This window comes from Ambystoma mexicanum, chromosome 3p (genome assembly GCF_040938575.1).
Source record: "Ambystoma mexicanum isolate Mex_15411 chromosome 3p, UKY_AmexF1_1, whole genome shotgun sequence".
NCBI classification, from domain to species: Eukaryota; Metazoa; Chordata; class Amphibia; order Caudata; family Ambystomatidae; genus Ambystoma; species Ambystoma mexicanum.
Window position 1 is genome coordinate 365906617 of NC_090925.1, and position 23327 is coordinate 365929943.

General features: G+C 46.5%; 1 protein-coding gene across 3 annotated transcripts in view; it reads left to right on the forward strand.

Moving 5' to 3' along the window:
- The window catches only part of DNMT3B (DNA methyltransferase 3 beta), a 668820-nt gene that overhangs the window by 497802 nt on the left and 147691 nt on the right, over window positions 1-23327 (forward strand). For all 3 annotated transcript variants that reach the window (XM_069651024.1, XM_069651025.1, XM_069651026.1), the window contains 2 exons: window positions 3598-3710; window positions 3997-4180. In XM_069651024.1, coding sequence (XP_069507125.1) covers window positions 3598-3710; window positions 3997-4180 — 297 coding nt within the window. The remainder of the gene's footprint in view (window positions 1-3597; window positions 3711-3996; window positions 4181-23327) is intronic.

Below are 23327 nucleotides of genomic sequence, written 5' to 3' on the forward strand. Positions count from 1 at the left end.
AGGGATCTGATTTGTGCATCTGTTTCCTCGTTAGCTTAATATAGTGTGATTGGCCTTTGCTAACTGTTTCCATCTCCTCTACAATTTGTGTTTACCTGAAGTGGTTTTGTATTTATTACAAATGAGGATTGGCCCGTGCCCCTGCCCCTGTGGTTTACCCTGTCAATGGTGGTATGAGGCGGTGTTAGTATGGCGGGCTGCGGACCCAGATCTAAGGCTACACTGTTAGTCTCTCTCTTCTATGTCAGTGTTGCTATGCGGAATGGGATCGTTACCAGCAGCAGATTTTTGTGTCTGTCATAATTTCTCTGTTTGGCTATGGGTCAGGATTCTGGCCGGAGCTTGTGCACCTGGCATGCAGTGATCTGCCAATATAGCTCTGCACATCGACCAATGACCGGGCCCTGACCAGTTTAAAGAATCAACTACTAATCAACATAACACTCATTCTGCTCTCAAGTGGAGGCCCTCCTCTAATAGTGGGAACCTATTCTGCATCACCTCACCTACCATCCTGAGCTGCTACAGCCCCTACAAAAGACCCTGCTTTGCCCATTTGAACTACCGCGTGCGCCAGCATCGCAAGTACATTTGAGCATTAGGCTCCCCTCATTTTAGGGATTGGACTGCCTTTCAGTTAGGATTATGTTTGGTGGAGAAGGGCCTAAAGACTATTTGCACTGCCTGCTTCTTCCCTGTTTAGGTTGTGGACCCATTTGGTGCATTCATCCTTTAGACCACATTGGTCTTGTATATATGTGTATAGATAGGATTGTATTGGTTTAATAGTATTGCTGTGACTTTATTACTGTGTGTTGCATTGCAAAGGCCTTGGAATAAATGTTGTTGTATTTTTGATATATATATATATATATATATATATATATATATATATATATATATATATATATATATATATATATATATATATATATATACTCCTGACTGAGAGTGATTTGTAAGTGTCCTTTACTCTGTGTGCTCATTGAGGTCCTTCAGTCACCCTCACCCCTCCTGAGACCTAGTCTTGACCACCGCCATAGTTACCTTGATTGGTCTGGCTTGTCCAGAAGGTTACCCGGTTCCAAGAAACTAGGCTGGCCTTCTCAATATCTGCCCACCAGATGAGAGTTCAGAAATCCATCTTAACACACCCTGAAGTAGCCATGAGGCATGGCTTTACCAGACCGTGCACACCCTCCGATTTTATCTTTTTGCTTTTTTGCACACCTGACGTAGCCCCCTTACCATGAGGCGATGCTTTACCAGACCATGTACACCCACTGATTTTATCCTTATGCTTGTTTGCACATCTGTAGTAGCGCCCCGTATCACGAGGCTTGGCTTTGCTAAACTGTGTACTTATCCTGTAACTCTTATGCGTGTTAATACACTTTTTAACTGTACAATGCACTTTCTGTAACTAGCGCCTAAATGCCTCTGGGTTTTGGCCACTGAAATAAATTCGAAAAGAAAAATGGAGACTGCAGAGATCTCTGCATGCACTGAACACATATGCCAAAAACAACAACTTTAAGATACATTTCAAAAAATGAAAATATTAATAATAGACAATAGAAAGAAGAAAGTGAACAACTTTGTTTGGAAGCTTGATGAGATCGCGAATTAGGTGGTTGAGTCTTATGTGTATTTAGGGGTCCCAATAACTAATAAGCCAAGCATAGTACATTTAGAAAATAGCTTGGTTCCAAAAGCTTTTAGGACATTTGAAGCAAGTAAAGTTTATGTTGCTCTCAAAGGTGGCCATTCTGTAGAAGGATCATTGAAGGTATATAAAACAAGTATTATACCATTATTACTGTATGGAATTGACATTTTCGTAGAAAAACAGGTTAAATGGCTTATCCTCATTGAGGATAAACGTTGGCGTCCTGTGTTCGGGCTACCAAAAATTGTCTCTATTGAGGCTATACTTTGCGAGCTAGGATTGATTTCCTTTATGACCTTGTGGAGTAACCTTCATTTGACAATTTTGGCGGAGCTAGATAATGAGTACTCATTACTCAGGTTGTTTGCTAACTTGCTTAATAAAGATTGTGGAACTCCTAAGGTGCTCACTGAGCTCAAACCAGCTTGGGAGATAACATGAGGAAATTGGCCCTTGGCTCTGCGTTTTAATTATGGTGCGCTCATGAAGGATCTACAGACTAAAGTGCGAGCATGGGATTGTATACTTAATATGGAGAATCTCACAACTAAGCAAATATATATTGCATATGTTGGGCAGGGATTTCCTTTCTGAAAGCCATTTGAATACATCATTAAATCTGATATTGCAGATTTGAGAAGGTTTATAACTCAATTACGCTTTAACTAGCTGATCCCAGCCTAACATATGCTATTCTAGCATATCTTAAAGGTCAATATCGGTCTGTAATTGAAAGGGTCACTTCTGTGCCCCTAAATATCGGAATTACCACTGATCGCTTCCAGGAAGGGGGCGTAGGTCCTTGTGACGTATTAATGGTCATTGAAAAGGCTAAACATTATCAGATGGAATGAGAGGCATGCGCGGTATAAGAACAGTATTTAAGTTTCATCCATCACACGGGACACCTCGACAGCATGTGCCAGACTTAACAAATTATTTGTTAGGGAGTACGCAAAATTTGTCTGTAACCTTATCCACATTCAGAATTACCAATTTTGTTCTTAATAAATAAAATAAACAAACAAACCAATTTTGTTCTTGTTTGACTTTGGCTAAGTCTTTAGTGGTGACTGCTGCCTCTTTTCATATTTGGCAAGAAGCTGACATGTTTTTATTGGGATAGGACAACCAATCCCTTTTTTTATTAGAACTGTGATCATAATGTAAGTGCAATTGAATAATGTGCTATTTGGGCTGTTATATGTTTTAGTTTGTTTTATATGGCAAATAGTAATTTAATTATGGATCTGTTGTTATACTGATTATACAATTATATTGTTTTAGTTTTAGTGTTACATTTTGAATACTTTTTTATTAACCATATACACTGAAATAAACAAAAATCATCAGTTCCATCTTGTTTGCAGTGATTTGTCTCCCAAAACATAGGGTTTTGATGGTAACATTGAGAACTCTTTTGGACTATGGTTCTAACTTACTCACAATGCTGTCTTTCGAAACATGGCGGTTCCCATGGTAATAGTATTGCTCTGATTTGGCACGTTTCCCTTGGTTACACCATGGCTTCATCTGGCACACAATAATCTCCTTAGGTACATTAGTGGGTCCAGCAGGACACACGATTTATCTTGGGTACAGTGATTTTCCTGTCAGTTTGAGGGGTTCCCCTTAGTTGCCGTGATGATTCTGGTGGGGCAGGGGATTTCCCTTGGTTACACTGACAGTTCCAGCGGGTCATAGGTTTTGCACTTATTTCAGTAGTGAATGTAGCAGGGCAATGGGCTTTCCTTGGTTACAATAATGGTTCCTGCAGGTCTTGCATTTGGTTAATTGATTGTTCTTAAAAGTCATAGGGATTCTCTTTGTTAGACTGAAGGCTCTAGTGGTTCTTGTGGTTTCATTTGGTTATGGTGATCATACTAACAAATGCCACATTTACTAATTAATCTACTCTTCTTCATTAGGAACGATTTCTGGAATACTGCTTCATGTATGATGAGGATGGCTATCAATCATACTGTTCGGTTTGCTGTGAAGGGGTGGAATTGCTGCTGTGCAGCAATGCAAGCTGCCACCGGTAGGCATTTCCCTTTAATAATGATTGAAAAAGAGAATATGTGGAGCAATACCAACTGTCATGGGGTGGCTGATTCAGTCCAACAATAGCAATGGCCATAGACAAGGTGAGTCCTTTATAAAGCCACCCAATACCATTACAACTATTCAACAATGGAGCTAATAGGTTTGTGCCCTTTTAGAAATGCCCACCATGAAGCAAAAGTGCTTCTCTCATAGTTGAATATGGCAGTTCACATGTGCCAGTCTACAAATGGCAGATACAACATTGTATTTCTTTTTTGCAGGTGTTTCTGTGTGGAATGTCTGGAGAGCATTGTTGGGCCAGGAACATCAGCACACGCCAAAGAACAAGAGCCCTGGAACTGTTACATGTGCGTGTCACAGAGGTGTCACGGGGCATTACAACGGCATAAAGACTGGAATGCAAGACTGCAGGAATTCTTTAGCAGCGACAAAAGACAAGAATATGTGAGACTGCCTGAAAAACAGAAGAAAAAAAGAAAAACAGGGATATGGGAAAAAGGGAGGGACTATTAGACAGAGGGAAAGGGAATTAAGGGTTACAATGGGGAGAGTGTGGGAGAAGATAAGGCGATCTGAGAATGTTTGGGGTTGATCTAAGAGGTGTGTGGAAGGGTGTGTTTTTCATGAACTGTGAAGTCCGTGAAACATTGGTCATGGCTAATCTTAGAAACTGCTTCATGGAGTTTGACTCTTGTGCCTATTTCTCTCTTTTGATCACCTGAAAAAGTTTGTTTTGATGGAAGTGACACACTCTTTGTAACCTCCTTGTCACATCTCTACACTAAAACCAAAAATGCAGATTTGCCAATATGTATAAATTGGTGTCTGAAAATGACTGTCCTTTAGCCACCTAGATTCCAGCACACACCAAATCCCAGAGAGGTGTAAACAGAAGGTTACACACAGATTGCTACAGTGGGCAATACGCCTAATCGTGCATCTATTAATCGGACAGATGACCTGCAGCTTGTACATGAAGCTCAGTGTATTTCATACATGTTGCCTATATCTGTGTGCAACCTGCAGGTCATAGGTTTGAATCTAGGAAGGATTGCTCAGTGGGTTGAGCACCCACTACATATATCTCTCTGTAACCTGGAGTTCCTGGATTTGAATAATGATATGGGTGACATAGCATTTTATACTCCCAACCAAATTAAAACAAATACCCTTGAAATGGTTTGTGGTGTGGTCTAAGTAATTTTGTGCCCACCACCAACTTTTACCTTTCAGGCTCTGAATAATGGCCTGTGCGATTGGTTGCTTATTAGATAACGCCTATCTCTCCCAAAGTATAAAGTTACTGTAAGGCATTGCTTGTGAGCGACAGTGAGAACGATAAACTAATGTTTACGCCTTGCCTCGTCCTCAACCAATTCAACATTAAGTGGAAATTCCAGTTTAATAACCGCTGTTGTGGACCATGTTCTCAAAGGTGTGCCGACCCGATTTAGCTATTGGGAAGAGAATGTTTTGGAAGAGGTTGCACCCGCTCCCCAGATGACCTGCTCTAAGCAGACCGATGCTAATCTGTTCAGATTACATGATGTCCTGCCTGTGGAAACATGGAACAGAGTAGCTCCTCTCACAGAGCTTTTTAAACGGAACATTTCGAGGGGATTGGGTCCTCCGACGTATTCCATATCTATGACATGTAATCACCACAGCTGTGCTGCTCCGGAAACTTTTTTCTGCGTCCTGCGTCAATGACGTCGATGCGCCATCGTCGAGGGCCTCCTCCAACGTCATCCGATGTGATAAGTAGGACGCACGACACCTGTAGCCTCAGTTCCGTTTTTTCCGCGAACGTGTTGCTTCGTGAATCTCGGTTAACGCCTTGACTCTTTGGAGTTCTGTTCTTCTCGGTTCTTCGAACCTGTTAGTTTTGTGAAAATCCTTCGTGTGAAGATGTCTTCTACTTCGTCTTCGCCCCCGCGTCCGGGTTTCAAGAAGTGCGGGGAGTGTGGGTCCAAGATGTCGGTGACGGACTCGCACGACGCCTGCCTCTGGTGCCTCGGGGAGGCCCACGACACGGATGACTGTATCGACTGCCAGTCGCTCACGTCCAAAGCCTTACGCGAACGTAAGAAGAAGTTGTCGGTAGGTCGGGTGTCCAAGCCCAGGAAGTCGAAGTCTGCGGGGCTTTCGACGGATGATTCAAGGGGTGACTCTCCGCGTCATCGTCGGAAGTCTCGTGGGTCTCCTTCTAGGAGTCGGTCTCGCCACTCCTCAGCCTCTTCGAGGCATTCTCGGAAGCGCCGACACCGGTCGTCTTCCAGGTCCTCTTCGGAGGACTCTGCCCGGCACGTCGCTTACCCCACCAGCCGTGCGACGCCAGAGGAATGGGCTTTCTTCTGGAAGAAAATGCTGGCGATTCTTGAGTCGCAGGGTACTAAGCCATCCGCGCCCCCGAGTGGGGTCGGTCGTGAGAGGTCGAGAGACACCGCTCGCAAGAGTGGTCGGCACGAGTCACGGGAGAGGTCCCGTTCGGACAAGGAGACTCGTTCTGGACGTACCCGTTCCAGGTCCCGGTCCTCGACGCGTTCGAGACCGCATGCACCTGTGAGGTCTTCGAGGAAGACATCGACGTCTGAGGCGTCGAGGGCGTCGACAGGCTTTCTCGAGGCTCCGGCTCTGAGGAAGTCGTCGAAACCGTCGACGCTCAGGTCGTCGAGGGACACGCTGGGGGCTCCGGCTTCGAGGGCTATGTCGACGCCGCCCATGCTGGAGGCGCTGCATCTGACGTCGACGCCGATTTCCTCGACGCCGATTCTCTCGGCGCCGATGCCGGTTCTCTCGACGCCGGCGCCAATTCGCTCGACGCCATCGACGCCTTTCGTGTCGGAGGTACCCCGTGGCACGGGAGAACCCCCTAGGAAGGCTCTGGTTAAGAGCAAGCACTCTCGGGTGCCTTCTTTTCGCCACCTGGACTATATTTCAGAGGCGGATGAGGATTCTGATGGCCTGGTTCCTAGTCAGGTTCCAGATGAAATTGTCTCGGGCCATAGTCAGTTTGACGATTTGAGACAGTCACTGCATGATGCCAGTGGACTGGACACCTCTCCGGAGGTGGAGTTTTGTAGGCCTGAGCCTGGCTCTCATGCCGATTCCTCGTACCGGCGCCTTATGGCTAGGGTTTCTGAGTACTTGGGATGGTCTGCTCCCCCATGGGAGTTTGTGCAGGATGATCTGACGGACATCCTTGATGTTGGTCCCCCAACTGATCCGGTACTGCCGTTCCATATGGCTTTACAGAGAAGGGTGGCGGCGACTTGGACTGCTCCGGAGAGTCTCCCGGCGGTGGGCAGATCCTTGTCGCGAAAATACCATCCAGCCAGTAGCGACCCCTGCTACTTGACCAGGCACCCCACTCCGGAGAGTTTGGTGGTGCAGGCGGCCACGGCCCCGGCAAAGCAGGCGTCGTACCCTACCATCCCTCCTGATAGGGACGACAAACGTTTTGATGGCTGGGCGAAGAAAGTGTTTTCTTCTGGTGGAATGGCGCTTCAGGCGGCCAACTCCATTTGTGCCTTGTCTCGTTTCACACACACTCTGTGGAACTGTGTTGCATTAGCGGCTGAACATATTCCCGAAGGGGACGAACGGGATGGTTTCCTTGCTATGGTCCAGGATGGCAAGGATGCCATGTGTGAGTCCGTTCAGTCGGGTTTGAACTTAGCTGAATGCGTCAGTAGGTCCATGGCGGCGAGCACCGTAATACGCAGGTTTTCCTGGTTGCGGAAGTCGGGGTTTGCTCCTGATGTGCAGTCCCGGCTCCTCAACATGCCCTTTGACGGTGAACACCTTTTTGGCAGCAAGGCTGACGAGAGCCTTGAGAGGTTGCAGACCTCAAAAGCTGCAGCGAAGTTGTTGGGCGCTGCAGTTCGCCAACCTCCGCCTTTTCGTCCTAGGGGACAGCAGTGGAGGGGTGGTTCCTTTCGCTATTACTCCTTCAGTAAAGCGAGAGGAGCTGACAGTCAAAGAGGCCAACGCAGGGGTACCAGAGGTGGACGACAGGGTACCCGTGGTGCCAAGGCCGCTCGGGCAGTTGCCTCTTTGCCCTCAGGTAACGCCGCAGCCGCTCCCATTCAGTCATGAGGCCATGTCCCATGGTTCGCCGGTTGGGGGAAGGCTGGCGCAGCATCTTGTAGAGTGGCAAGCCATTACTTCAGATGTGTGGGTTCTGGAGATCATAACCCACGGCTACTGTCTTCCCTTTCGGCACAGGCCTCGCGACAATCCACCGGGGAACCTCTCTTTGCAGAGTCCGGATCCGCTCCTTGCGCAGGAAATTCAAGCCCTGCTGGAGAAAGGCGCCATAAAACTGGTGCCTGTAGCGGAGAGGAACAAGGGATGGTATTCCCCTTATTTTTTGATTTCGAAGAAAGACGGGGGATTGAGACCCATCATGGACTTGCGCGGTTTGAACAAACTCCTCAGGAAGGACAAGTTCAAGATGGTTACTCTCTCTCAAGTCCTCCAAGCCCTTCAGCTTCAGGACTGGTTGGTGTCACTCGACCTCAAGGATGCTTACTTCCATGTGCCGATCCATCCCAAGCACAAGAAGTACCTGAGGTTCGCGGTTGGCACTTTCAGTTTCGGGTCCTGCCGTTCGGATTGACCTCCGCCCCGAGGGTTTTAACCAAGCTCATGGTGGTGGTGGCAGCGCATCTCAGGCAAGGGGGGATTCACGTCTACCCCTACCTGGACGATTGGTTGATCAGGGGGAGCTCTCCCGAGCAAGTCCTGGATCATCTGTCCGTCACCTGCCACTCCCTTCACTCAATTCTCCCTCAATTTAAAGAAGTCCCATTTGACGCCAACACAGCGGCTCCAGTACATCGGAGCAGTGCTCGACACTTCCCTGGGGCAGTGTTTTCCTCCCCAGGTGAGGGCTCTTCACATTCAGCAGATGGTGCACAAGTTTCAGCATGCCCAGACGCTCCCAGCGTTCGAGTTCTTGAGGTTGCTCGGCCTCATGGCATCCTGCATTCTTCTGGTGCCAGAGACTCGCCTGCGGATGAGATCTTTGCAGTGGGCGCTCAAGACGCAATGGTCGCAGTCCTCCGGCAGGATGTCGGACCCGGTTCAGGTGCCGCCCTGGTCGCCCGGGACCTTCTGTGGTGGGCCGTCGAAGGCAATTTGATGAAGGGGGCTCCATTTTGGCTTCCCTGGCCGGAGGTGACGATCGTGACGGATGCATCCCTCACGGGTTGGGGAGCTCATGCCAACGGGCTGAGGGTCGTTGATCTCCGTCGGAGTCCAGACTCCATATCAATCTGTTGGAGCGGAGGGCCGTCAGGCTAGCCCTGAAGGCTTTTCTGCCAACTGTGCGAGGAAAGAGTGTCCTGATCCTGACGGACAACACAGTGGCCATGCACTACCTCAACAAAAAGGGGGGGGCAGGGTCACTTCCTCTGTGCAGGGAGGCGATGCAGCTCGAGTTCTGGGCCATCCAGCAGGAAGTTTCGATCTCGGCAGTTCATCTGGCCGGAGACGAAAACGTGACGGCGGACGCTCTGAGCAGGCAGAGCACGATCTTGCACGAGTGGGAGTTGGCTCAGGAGATTCTCCTGGAGATCTTCGCCCTTTGGGGGACCCCTCAAGTGGATCTCTTCGCCTCCAGTGTCAACCGGAAGTGCGAAAGGTTTTGCTCGCGGGAATTTCCTCCAAAAGGAGCCTTAGGAGACGCGTTCGTGGTGGAGTGGTCATTCCCGCTGCTGTACGCGTTTCCTCCAGTCCCCGTCATCCCGCAAGTGCTGCGGAGGTTACGGAAGTTCGGTTCCCGGATGATCCTCATTGCTCCGGCGTGGGCTCGGAGGACGTGGTACCCGGACCTTCTCGACTTGTCCATCTGCCCTCCGCGTCGTCTTCCCTACCGAGACGATCTGCTCTCACGGGAGGGGGGGTCAGGTTCTCCATCCAGAGGTCAGATCCCTCAACCTTCACGCTTGGCTTCTGAAAGGTTGAGGTATAGGGATTGGGACCTCCCTGAAGACGTGATGGAGGTGTTGCTTTCGGCCCGAAGGCCAGCAACAAAGTCTCTGTACCGTTGCCGTTGGCGTAAGTTCTGCGACTGGTGCAGAGTTCAGAATGTGGATCCTTTTGCATGTGACATCCCCATGGTTCTGTCCTTTTTACTTTCTTTGGCCCACAGGGGCTTGCAAGTGGGTACCATTAACGGTTACCTGTCGGCGCTGTCCATCTTTAAGCGCTCGTCTGAAGAGTGTTCTTACTTTAAAATCCCTTTAATTTCACAGTTTCTGAAAGGGCTCACTAATGTGTTCCCTCCGTCACCTTTCCTGGTGCCCGGTTGGGATTTAAACCTTGTTCTTAAGTTTCTTATGGGTGCTCCGTTTGAGCCTTTACATTCTTGCCCTTTGAGGCTGTTAACTCTGAAAACTGTGTTTTTAGTTGCGGTTACTTCCGCTCGCAGAGTGAGTGAGTTACAGGCACTTTCAGTTAAGCCACCCTTCACTGTATTTCACAAGGACAGGGTTGTCCTTAGAGTTCGTCCTTCTTTTCTTTCTTCCGAAGGTAGTGACGGAATTTCATTTGCCCTGCAGAGGGGTGTTCCTATTCGCAACATCTGTGATGCAGCCACCTGGGCTTCAGTACATACATTTGTACGTCACTATTCCCTCGATTCCATCCGAGCACAGGATCTGGCCTTTGGCCAGGCGGTCCTTTGCTCTGCTATTTGATTGGCTATTCTAAATTTTGATTCTAAATTCTTTCCCTCCTCCTTGCTCTGGTACTGCTTTGGGAGTCTGTCATAGATATGGAATACGTCGGAGGACCCAATCCCCTCGAAGAACAAGTTACTTTCTTACCTGGTAACGTTCTTTCGATGGGATGGTCCGACGACATATTCCATATCGCTCCCGCCCTGCCTTCCCCGCTGCAGAATTTCTTTTGCGATTGCAGCTTACGTTCCGCAAGGCTTTGTGTCTGACTGGCAGTTGACTAGTGTCACACGTTCTGGGGGGAAAAACTACAACTGAGGCTACGGGCGTTGTGCGTCCTACTTATCACATCGGATGACGTCGGACGTCGGAGGAGGCCATCGACGACGGCGCATCGACGCAGGACGCAGACGCCGAAAAACGTTTCCGAAGCAGCACAGCTGTGGTGATTACATGTCATAGATATGGAATACGTCGTCGACCATCCCATCGAAAGAACGTTACCAGGTAAGAAAGTAACTTGTTCATCTCTACCTCAGGACAACACATGTAAGTCAAACACTCAGGTCTGGGAGACAAGCATATTCAGCAAAAACAAGTTTCGATTTTAACTTCTTAAACATTTAGACTGTAACCTTCCAATATCATGGGTTCTCGTATACATAAAGCTGGTGAGACCTAAGAGCCCCTGTGCAGACTGGACATGAAACCCACCATCACATATTTATTTTCCAAGTGTAGGTTTAAGAAATACTACTGTCATAGTGTTTGTCCATCTTTCAAAAGTGGTCTTGGCTTCAGAAACAGACTGTTAATATAAAAATATTATTAGGGCCTGCTCTGCCTGTTCATCCATCTACGTTCCTTTGCGATGAGTATATGAACCACCACAAAGGTAACGTTTTACGATTCCTTTGCCATGCTACTTTTACTGACAGATTTAATGGGTTAATTTAGCGTAGTTCGGTAGTTCTAGAAGTAGACATTGTTTGGAATTGGCTTGGTTTAGGGAGATTCCCACATTGTTGCTAGCTATTATAACACACAACCTGAGGGTGGAGAGCACTTCATATGTGTTAGCACTCCAAATAACCTGTCATCCAGGTATGACTAAAGATGATGACCACAAAGATGCAGGTAGTCCCCTTTGTCTGAAAAAAATCTATATAAATGCACTGGAGCCAAATGTCGATGGAAGTGGTTATTTCTGTTGGTAATGCAAGGGTTCAGTTCCTGCTTGATTGGGATATTGAAGAATGCATTTTAAAGCACTATTGTTGCACGACCATTATCATTTCAAGAAAATCCCACACAGTGTAAAAATGTAATAAATGATCTACAAAACATTTTAAACAAGATTGCCTTTGCAATACAAATAATGAAAATCAAATGAAAACAGAATGGTAAGGATACGTTTTTATTTAGAAAAGTGTAATATATTTTGTAGATTTAGCCACACTTCTAATAATAAAACAGTCTATAAATAACACCTAATATACAATATCCATCCAAACTTATTTTTATCCCACTCATGCACAGTAACCTGATAGAAGCACACCACGCATTCTCAAAACAACTGCTTCAAAACGTTTGTAGAAACATGTAAAGGGAAATGATGAAAGCCTTCCACGTTTCCTTGGAGAATATTTAATTATAAAGGGATAGCTAGTACATAATTTTCCTAGTGCAAGATTTTTTGTCACATTTAATATTTCATAACAAAACTACTGACTGGTATATTATTCAGGTAGCTGATGAAGATGTTGCCAAATGTTACATGTATCGATTTCACGTAACATTCAAGCTAGTCTTCATCATGGTCGGATTGTCTTGAAAAGATAGTGGGCCTTATTACAAGTTTGGTGATATTTCAGTGGTAAAGCCGCCAAAATACTTCCAACAGGAATTAAGGTTACCGCCACTTGGTCCCACGGATTTACCCTAGGATTTCAAGTGGTGGTAGGCAGCGTAAGTCCCTATTTTCTGGAGTCCATGTGACTCCATGGAGATTTGTGCAGAATAACCGCCAGGGGTAAATCTGCCGATTTTGCTGTTTGATGGCAGTAAGGTGGAGGATTTAAATGCTGGAGGAAAATCCTCCACCTTACCAACAATGTTGTAGTACAGTGGTGTGGTAATGCAGCGGTAATGGCGTTACCACTGTTTGTTCCCACACCGCCATACTCGTAGCTCATACCCCTTCATATAAGAAGCTATTGCTGCATCACAAACATAATTTGGGAAAATTAACCACATGGAATGACTAACTAATTTAGATTGTGAAGATCTAGGATGGGAATATATTCTGGCATTTTTTGTTCAAATGATAAGTTCTATAGCTCCTAAATGAAAACCCCAAGCAGAAAGCCAGCAGTTAGAAATGCAGAGGGCTATTGTTGCACTATGTGCAGGAACCAAGTTATTTTCAAAAGATGAAGACATGGGAGTACTCCCACAGGTCATTCATCGGGCGCACTAGCTCATGTCCAACTGACATTCATGAAATTATACACGCACACACTCATCCAACATACACTGGTCGTTCACTCACATGCAGCAACATTCTACAACCATGTATGGAGAACCAGCAGGACAAACACACAGGTCAACTCCTCTATGAACTTCACTCAACGCAAGACCCAACAAAGTTCCTAGTTGTCGCCAAGACAGAGCAGAGCTATCTGGATACAGTGGGAGGGAGAGTTCTGAGCACAGGGATTTATGCTTTTAAATACCCTGTGGTTCTAATGGAAGGATACTTGTATGCCTTTAGAGTTTGAGCTTATGTTTGGGCTTCTTGAATTATATCTCACAACTTCCCAAGCATCAAAGTCTAGAAGTCATTTGAGAATTGGAAAGAGGGGAAACTATGAGGAACGGGGAAGATGGCTTTCAATTATTTCACAGTGACATTTCTAGGTGTCTATTGCTGAGGTAATTTGCCAGTTCAAAGAGGAAGCAATGTCTCACCATGAAATGACAGATCATTTGATCTTGTCCATCATAATTTAAGGACAATGTTCTCAGCCAAGAAGGCCTAGGCACAGAGACATGTTGAAGAAATCATAGTGCTGGAGTGTTTGCCTGGTCTCTAGCAACATGAAGTTGTTGATGAGCTGCCTCCTTCTGTGAAGATATCATGAAGTACGACACAGACAAGAGATATCAAGTTTAGCAAAAGAATATTTATTAACTTAAATCAGGATGGTTGAAAGCCTAACTTGGCCTATTGCTAAGGTGGGATTTCCCTACCTGAATGAAACTAAGGAAAGTCTGAGTCAAAGTGGTCAACTTAAATGTCTGTCTGTGTCCAAGACCTATACTTGCCCTCACAACTACAACAAACCAGTGTGTAGGAATATAACAGTCAAAAGAAACAGTGTACAACAAAGGTTCTGAGCTTCTTCCAGCTCGCAGCTTTGTTTCAGCTCCCTTCCCCAAGTATAAATTAGTTTCGCAAAAAGTTTCAAAGTTGTCTATTGTTTCAAGTTCAGGATTAGACTAGGGCCTCATCACGACTTTGGCGGTAACCCTTAAATCCGGCGGTCGCGCTATTACCGCCGGATTTAAGGGTCCGCCAAATCAGGGCTTCGGCGGATTTTGCCCCAGCTCTGAGCTGGGGGGAAATCCACAGAAAATTTGCGCTATTACCGCCGGCAGGAAATCCGCCGGCGGTAAGAGCGCGAAAATTCCCCATTGAGCCCAATGGGGAATGGGGCATTCCCGAATGGGCTCAATGGGGAATGGGGATTAACATTACCGCCGAACCCGTGATCCGGCGCTATTAGCGCCGGGGAGTTCGGCGGTAGGGCTAATATATTACCGCCGGCGGTAACGCCCAAGTCGTGATGAGGCCAAAAAGTTCTGGAGTTCCCGTCCCCAAGTTCCAAATGTCACAGTTCAAATCAGCAATTTCATGATTCTGTGTTCCCGGACTTGTATTTCACCGTAATTCACAACTCAAAAGAAAAGATCATGAAGTCTTTCCCAAGACTTGTATTCCACCATAGTTCAAACCACACAACAGAAAGGGGCCTTCGCTATTTTCTTTATCTTTCTTTTGGCCCATGCAGGTTCACTTCTTTTCTTCAGGTAATAGTTACTTTCAGGATTTCATATAGTTAATGGAACCAACATTCTATGAGGTATTTAACCTGGAAAGTTCAGTTGTGTCCAAAATGCAGTATGCAGTGATTTTTAGTGATTGCACAGTTCCATTCACTGCCTAAGGTATCATGAAGTATTTTCTGCTTAATTATAAAGTTTGCATTCAATTTGGTGTTCTCTGGACATTGATTTGGCTCATGCTCTTGGTTAAATATCGGTGCTTTTCACAATTATAACGTTTGTATTCAATTCAGCGTTCTCTGAACATTGATTTGGCTTATGCTCTTGATCTCATTCAGCCCGCTATGGAATATTGGTGCCTTTCACTTTAAGAGAAACTCCCCATACTCTGAGACTTTTGTAACCGTTCTGCTTTTAAGAAACGTGACTACTCTGATACAAAGTATTTCTGGCTCTTTGAAGTTCAAGAATGGAAAAAGACCTAGTAGCAGAGACCTTTGAAAATGTGCTTTGGTAACATATGCAACCACCCCACTGCTAGTTACAATGTATTTCAGCACCAATGGAAATGTTCATTCATTCGCACTTCGTGCATCAGGTTTCTTATATTACAGAAATTCATCTGGTCTCTAGTTGCTGTCCTCGCAGCGCGGAGCACACAATATGCAGCGTCTGCTGCTTGGGGTCCAACCTCTACCCCTTTGGTACCCCTGGGCCGGCTTCTCGCCAATGAGGAACCAGCACTTCACTTGAAAGGGAAAGGGGCAGCCTTTCCACCCAGCTCCTTTATGAGCTGCCAGTCCATTCCACAGATCTTGCTCCCATGCCAGGCTGTTGCAGGTCACCTCTCCTGGCAGTCTTAAGCGTCCTGGGGTGCTGTACACATTGGACCTCTCCACTGCAGTTCCCTCCAGCAGCTCGCCTCTCTTTCAACATGGTACTCTGCTTCTTGTACAGGACTCCCTGCTGCTGCTCTCTGTGTTGCTTTTTTCCTCCTTTTATACATCTGTAACCCTCCAACAGGTTGCAGGTCTGTTCTCTCAATCAGTTTTGCCTGACCATAATTAGGAGGACATGTCTGACTTTCACACCACCTTGTAGGCATCTTCCTCGTCCCAGTACCAAAGTGGTGAAAGTGTGTGCTGTTCATGACTCTGTTACCTCTTCCTCGCCTCAGTACCGTCAAGTGTCCCATATGGGGAATTGAGGGGAGCTGTCTTAAAGTAACCCATAAAGGTCGGGGGAGGGTTAGGTTGGTCATTGTTAAAAAAAGGGGATATCAAATCTCTCCTGAGGTCATCCCACTCCCATACCTCAAGGTCCCGCCACCCCGGCGGGGTAGGATCACCTGGATGAGGGGTGCTCGGGGAGTGCAAGTGGGATACTGAAGGGTGAGAAGCGGTATCCCCTTTCTTATGACACCTTTTCCCCATCCTACCACGTAGGATAGCTAGAAACTCTATCCCCCCTTTTCTAGCACAAACATTTTCCTACACCGTGACAAACAACGGACTAACACCAGAGCCGTCATAGAAGGGTCGAATCAAACCACTTGTACAATCGAAAGTCTCTGACGCATTGGCAAAAAGAAAAGTTACAGGGAAGCCTGGCTGGGGGCTTAAAGGAAAGCCTGATTGGGGGCTGAGATCAGGACTTAGGTAAAAGGAAGAAACTAAGGGGTCTAAAGGAACTGTTGTGTGAATTGTGGCAAGTGTGACCCCAACGGAGGGATGCCAAGAGAAAGCTAGGGCAGGGGAACCCCTGCTTTCTTATTAGGTTGTGAAATTGTGAACTAAGCCAAGTGTGAACCCGACCGAAGGTTGCCAAGAGAAAACTAGGGGAAGGGAATCCCGCTTTCAGATAAGAGGAGCAAATCATGAACTGTATTAGAAAATCATGAACTGTGTTAGAATGGCTATGTGAACCCGACGGAAGGATGCCAAGGGGAAAGCTAACAAGAGTGAATCCCGCATTGTGAGAAAGCAAAGTGAACTGTGTATTTGGCAAACGTGAATCCAGCTGAGGGATGCCTGCAAATTGGGGTGAAGCATAATACACCCATAAACATTGTGTCGACAAGAGTGGACCCAGCTGAGTGTTGTCCACAGTCAACGGTTGTTCAAATAGAAATTGAGACTCTGGAATGTTTCATTGTGAATGAAAACCCGTACTGAACCCGCCGGAGGGAGGCCTGCGTTGTATGATGGATTGGAGCCCGGCAGAGGGGGATCCTAAGGCCAAGAGTAATTGCCCCATGAAGATTTATTGAAGGGACTTTTGTTTTTGTTGATTGAAACACATCAGGTCCTCTGAGGCAAGAGACTTTGGGCCTCATCACGGGTTTGGCGGTAACGCTTAAATGCGGCGGTAGCGCTAGCAGCTCTGAGCTGGGGGGAAATCTGCCGAAATTTCGCGCTATTACCGCCGGCGGGAAATCCGCCGGTGGTAATAACTCGAATTTTCCCCATTGGGCCCAATGGGGAATGTGGAATTCCCGAATGGGCCCAATGGGGAATGTACAATAACCGTTCCGCCAAACCCGTGATCCGGGGCTAATAGCGCCGGCGGGTTTGGTGGTAGGGCTATTAGCGCCGGCGCTAACAGCGCCGGCGTTACCACCCAACTCGTGATGAGGCCCTTTGTGTGAAAGAGACTTGGCCACAGAAGGCCCTGATATTTTGTAAACAAACTCTAACCTCGTGCTGGTGAGGCCCAGGACTCTACTGTGCTTAAGAGTCCTGCGTTGTCCCGTGCTAAAAACATGGGTAAGGGGGAGACCTGACTTGTCATTTTGAGAATACTTTTTTCAAATGGATTGTGTCCTCCCATGTATTCCTCATCTTAGATATATCCTTACCTTCAGCTTTGCTGCTTCGGAAATGTTTTCTCTCTCCACCAGAGGGCGCTCCACTCGAGGCTGCGGCGTCGATGTCCCTCGGCAGCATTCGTCGAGTGACGACGTCATCCGCTGTATAAATGCCTCGAGCGTGCTCATTGGCCTCGGTTCCGTTTTTCCGTTAGCTTTGCTTCGGATCGATATAAATGGCGCTTCAGTTCGTACGATAATAATGTTTTCATCTAATCCTTCCACACTAAAGACTGGATTTAAGAAAGGTCAGAAATGTGGGAGAAAGATGTTGCTAACTGATTCCCATCGGAATTGCCTTGGTTCCGACCACCGTATAGATGACTGCGGTTCTTGTCAGTCGATGACCCATAAGGCCTTAAAAGAACAAAGAGGTAAACTGGCGGTGCGGGAGGAATCCTTGAAGTTTTCTTCGAGGGGGAGAAAAGACTCGGCTGAGTCTTCAGTAAAACTTCATAAAAAATCTAGGTCGAGGAGTAGATCCAGGAAGTCCTCTTCTTCGTCCTCTAAAAAGGCAAAGAAAAGATGACACCGATCTCCCTCTTCCTCGACGTCGTCTGAGGAAGTCATAACATGTCTGTCGAGACATGACTCCCCTAGAAAGTGGGAAGCTTTCAGAGCAACTATGTTAAAAAAAAAAGGGGACGCGGCCCAGACCCCCGCAAAAATGTCTAACGAAGACCATGCCCCTGCTCACAAAAAAAGTGACTGGGGAAGATCTAAGACGAGACAATCCGACAAAAAATTGTCGAGGGTGTCATCCAGGGAGTCTTCCCAGACACCTCATAGAAAAAACCTACCGGTGCATAAATCGGAGGTAGAACTCAAGGAAATGGCATCAGACTCTCATATGTCATCAAAGTCTTCATCTAAAACGTCCTCGAAGCCTCTATCAAAGGCTCCTTCGACGGTGTTGATGGTCTCGACAACTCCTTCGACGGGATTGATGATTACGTCGAAGACATCGAAAATTACCTCGACAATATCGAAGGTAGTGGCTACAACATCGACACAATCAACGCTTTTGTCAACGTCTACGCCCATTCCAGTGGCAACATAGACACCAATGTTAAAGCCTATCCCACCTGAAAAGGTGTTTCACCCAGAAAGCAAACATTATTTTTTTAGGACCATGTCATCCATATATGAAGGAGAGTCATCAGCACAAGAAGAGGTTTCACCTGCTGGTGTTAAATTTGGTACAAGACAAGTCCCTGAGGCGTTAGTTGACCCTCAGTCTAAGATACAAGACCTATATGAGTGCTTGCAGGCAGCAAGTGGTCTGGATACTTCGCCAGAGTATGAATTTGAAAAACCTGACTCAGCAGAACATGCTGATGCAGGTTATAGAAAATTGATGAACAGGGTAACAGAATTCATGGGATGGGGTAGAAATTCACCTGCCTATCAAGATGATGACATGACTGACATCCTTTCAGGAGGACCTCAGCAAAACCCCATACTTCCTTTTCATGTAGCCTTACAAAGGAAGGTTAATACTGCATGGGAAAACCCTGAAACTATTCCGGCAGTAAATAAGAAAGATGTGTCAAAATATAGACCCTGTCTTTCAGATCCAGAATACTTAAGTAAGCACGCATCTCCGGAAAGTCTGGTAGTTGAAGCAGCTACCTCTACTAGAAATGAAGCATACCCTACAATTCCCCCTGATAGGGATGATAAAAAGGTTGATGCATGGTCCAAAATGATTTTTACGTCAGGGAGCATGGCTTTAAAATCCAGAAATGTAACTTGCACCCTTGCAAGATTTACATATACCCTGTGGGACTGCATGTCAGCGGCAGCTGAACACATCCCGGAAGGTAAGGAACGTGAAGGGTTCCTATCCATAGTAAGGGATGGAAAGGAGGCTTCGGGGGAATGCCTTCAATCAGGTTTGAAAACAGCCGACAGTATCATTAGGTCCATGGCATCTAGCACGGTGCTACATAGATTTGCCTGGCTACGAAAGTCAGGTTTTGCACTGGATGTGTAATCCAGGCTTCTTAATATGCCATTTGACTGCTCAAGGTTGTTTGGCAGCAAGGGGGATGAAATTTTGGAGAAGCTGCAGACCTCCAAAGCGACGGCAATCTCGCTCAGTGCCGCTATACGACAACCTCAACAACGCCCCTACACAGGCTCATCTTCCTGGAGGGGACGTCCCTTTCGATTTTATTCCTCATTTGGGAAAGGGAGGGGACAGGCCAGTCAGAGAGGTCAAAGGAAATTTCCTCAAGGGCAAGGAAAAGGTGCTAGATCTGCCCCAGCATCAGCATCTGTCCCTTCAGCCGCTGCTGCAGCTGCTGTAAGACCACTGTGAGGTTTTGACCCACAAGGCCCCAGTGGGAGGCAGGATCTCACAGTGGGGCATTACTTCAGATGCTTGGGCACTGGAAACAGTATCCCAAATGTTACTGCCTTCCTTTTCAAAAGAAACCTCAGAATCACCCACCGGGATACAACTCTGTCAAACATCCAGATCCGCTCCTGTTGCAGGAAGTTTTAACCCTGCTACCGAAAGGTGAAATAGAACATTTACCTGTATCAGAGAGGAACAAGAGTTGGTATTCCCCATATTTCCTCATACCAAAGAAGGATGGAGGACTGAGTCCCATCTTGGACTTGAGAAGCTTGAACAAGTTCCTCAGGAAGGACAAATTCAAGATGGTCACACTTTCTCAGATCCTTCAGGCTCTCCAACTCCAGGATTGGCTGGTATCATTGGACCTTCAGGATGCTTATTTTCATGTGCCAATCCATCTCAAGCACAGAATGCACCCGAGGTTCGCGATTGGCAATTCTCACTATCAGTTTAGAGTTCTGCCATTCGGGTTGACCTCCGCCCCGAGAGTTTTCACCAAGTTGATGGCGGTGGTGGCAGCAAGTCTGAGGAGAGGGGGCATTCACGTCTACCCCTATCTGGACAATTGGATGATCAGGGCACGTTCTCCAGAACAAGCCCAAGAACATCTGTCCAAGAATTGCCATTTCCTTCACAAACTAGGGTTTTCTCTGAATTTAAAAAAGTCAAACATGATACCATCACAGAAACTCCAGTTTATCGGAGCAGTACTGGATGCTTGTTCGGGCAAAGCCTCGCCTCCCGAAGGGAGAGCTCACCACATTCTGCAGATGGTAATAAAATTCCAGAATGCCCAGTATCTACCGGCCTTCCATTTTCTCAGGTTGCTCGATCTCATGGCATCCTGCATTTTTCTGATGCCAGAAGCCAGATTGAGGATGAGATCCCTTCAATGGGCCCTCAGGACTCAATGGTCCCAATTTCCAGGGGAAATGTCAGATATATTGCAAGTTCCAACCAGAGTAGCACAGGATCTATCTGCAATGGCGGTCTTGCAGGGAACATATCCTCAGGGGAGAATCTTTTTGGCAACCATGGCCGAAGATAACAGTAGTAACGGATGCCTCACTCACAGGGTGGGGAGCTCACACCAACGAGTTGACAATCAGCGGTCGTTGGTCTCCATCGGAGTCCAAACTACACATCAACCTTTTGGAGCTGAGGGCAATCAGACTAGCGCTGAAGGCCTTCTTGCCCTCTGTACGGGGAAAGAATGTCCTGATAATGACAGACAACACTGTGGCCATGTACTACCTCAACAAGAGAGGAGGAGTAGGGTCACTGCCACTGTGCAGAGAAGCAATGCAGCTCTGGTTGTGTGCAATACAGGAAGGGATATCTCTGCCGGCGGTTCACCTAGCCGGAAAGCAAAACACAGCGGTGGACGCTCAGAGCAGGCAGAGCACAGTCTCCCACGAGTGGGAACTAGCTCAGGAAGTCCTTCAAGAGATCTTCCCCCTTTGGCGAACCCCATAAGTGGATCTGTTTGCGACCAGTGTCAACAGGAAGTGTGAACTGTACTGCTCAGGTAATTTCCCCCGAAAGGAGCTCTAGGAGATGCATTTGTGGTGGAATGGGAGTTTCCACTTCTGTATGCGTTTCCTCCATTACCCGTGATCCCTCAGGTAATCAGGAGGTTGAGAAAGTTCAGGAAAACCATGACCCTAATTGCCCCGGATTGGGCCAGGAGAACGCAGTACCCGGACTTTCTGGACATGTCCATCTGCCCTCCAATACGTCATCCAAAAAGAGAGGATATTCTCTCGCAAGAGGAAGGTCACGTTCTCCATCCAGAGGTCAACACATTCAACATTCATGCATGGCTTCTGAGAGGTTGAGATACAGGGATTGGGACCTTCCGGATGACGTCATGGATATCTTGCTTTTGGCCAGAAGGCCAGTAACTAAATCTATGTACCGGTCTCGTTGGAACAAGTTCAGTAACTAGTGCAGAGAAAAGAATGTGGACCCGTTTCAATGTAATAGTCCTACAATATTGTCTTCTCTGTTACTTGGCTAATCTGGGGCTCCAGGTTGGCACGATAAAAGGATATATAGCAGCGCTATCCATTTTTAAGCGCTCCTCAGAGGGAGAATCCTACTTTAAGATACCTTTAATAACTCAATTCTTAATAGGTCTAAATAATGTGTTTCCTCCAATACCTTTTCAAGTTCCTGTGTGGGATTTAAACTTGGTACTAAAGTTCCTCACATGCATTCCATTTGAGCCTTTACATTCTTGTCAATTAAGGCTCCTTACTCTAAAAACAATACTTCTTGTGGCAATTACATCAACCCGCAGGGTAAGTGAGTTACAGGCACTTTCTAGTGGTCCTCCTCACTCCATCTTCTATAAAGATAAAGTAGTCCTTAGAGTAAAACCCTCTTTCTTGCCAAAAATTGTCTCAGATTTTCACCTGTCACAAAAAATAACACTGCCTACTTTCTACCCTCCTCCTCCTCACTCAAGTAAGGAAGAGGAACGGCTACATAGATTAGATCCTAGACGAGCTCTTAGCTTCTATATCTCAAGATTGGCAAAACTAGGTCAGTGTGACCAGCTTTTTGTGGGATACACTGTAAATTGGGACTAGCTGTAACTAAGAAAACATTATCTATATGGATAATTTTGGCTATAACTGAATGTTATAGATTGGCTGGGAAAGATCCTCCAGATGGGCTGAGGGCTCATTCAACCAGGGGCATGGCAACTTCAACAGCACTTCAAAGGGGTGTCCCTGTGCAAGATATTTGCGCCGCAGCCACATGGTCATCCATTCACACTTTTATAAAACATTATGCTCTAGATTAGACTTCTTCTCAAGGAGGTCTATTTGCTAAATCAGTACTTCATTCTGTACTTGACTAAAATTTCTGTACTCCCACCTCCAATACAAAACTGATTTGGGATCTAAGATGAGGAATACATGGGAGGACACAATTCGAAGAACAAGTTACTTACCAACTGTAACGTTCTTTCGATTGGATGTTTCTCACACGTATTGCTCATCGACCCTCCCAGCCTACCCCACAGTACAGTTTACGCGATTTACACTCTAAATTCTTTTAAGGCTTGGGTCAAAAGAGGCACGCCATTGAATACAATCCGTTGGTTATAATACACGAAAAAACTGAGGCCAACGGGCGCGCTCGAGGCATTTATACAGTGGATGATGTCGGCAATCGATGGATGCCGCCGAGGGACATCGACTACAAAGCCTCGAGTGGAGAGCCCTCTGGTGGAGAGAGAAAACATTTCCAAAGCAGCAAAGCTGAAGGTAAGGATATATCTAAGATGAGGAATACGTGGGAGGAACATCCAATCGAAAGAACGTTACAGTTGGTAAGTAACTTGTTCTTCTTTTCTTTTCTCACTATCCCACACTATTTTTTAGCATAGCGGTAAGGATTGGCAATAGGTTCTTTTTTGTATAGGCCCTTTTTTATTGTTACTATACACCACTTGGACTGTAATATTTTATGGTCGTAGCTTGCTACCATCTTAGATTTAGGTTTGGATTAGGCATTTTTCTCGCCCTTTTATACAGTTTAATAAACACCCTTGAACTGTGATCACTTGTGTCTGTCTTTACTGTTTCCACCATG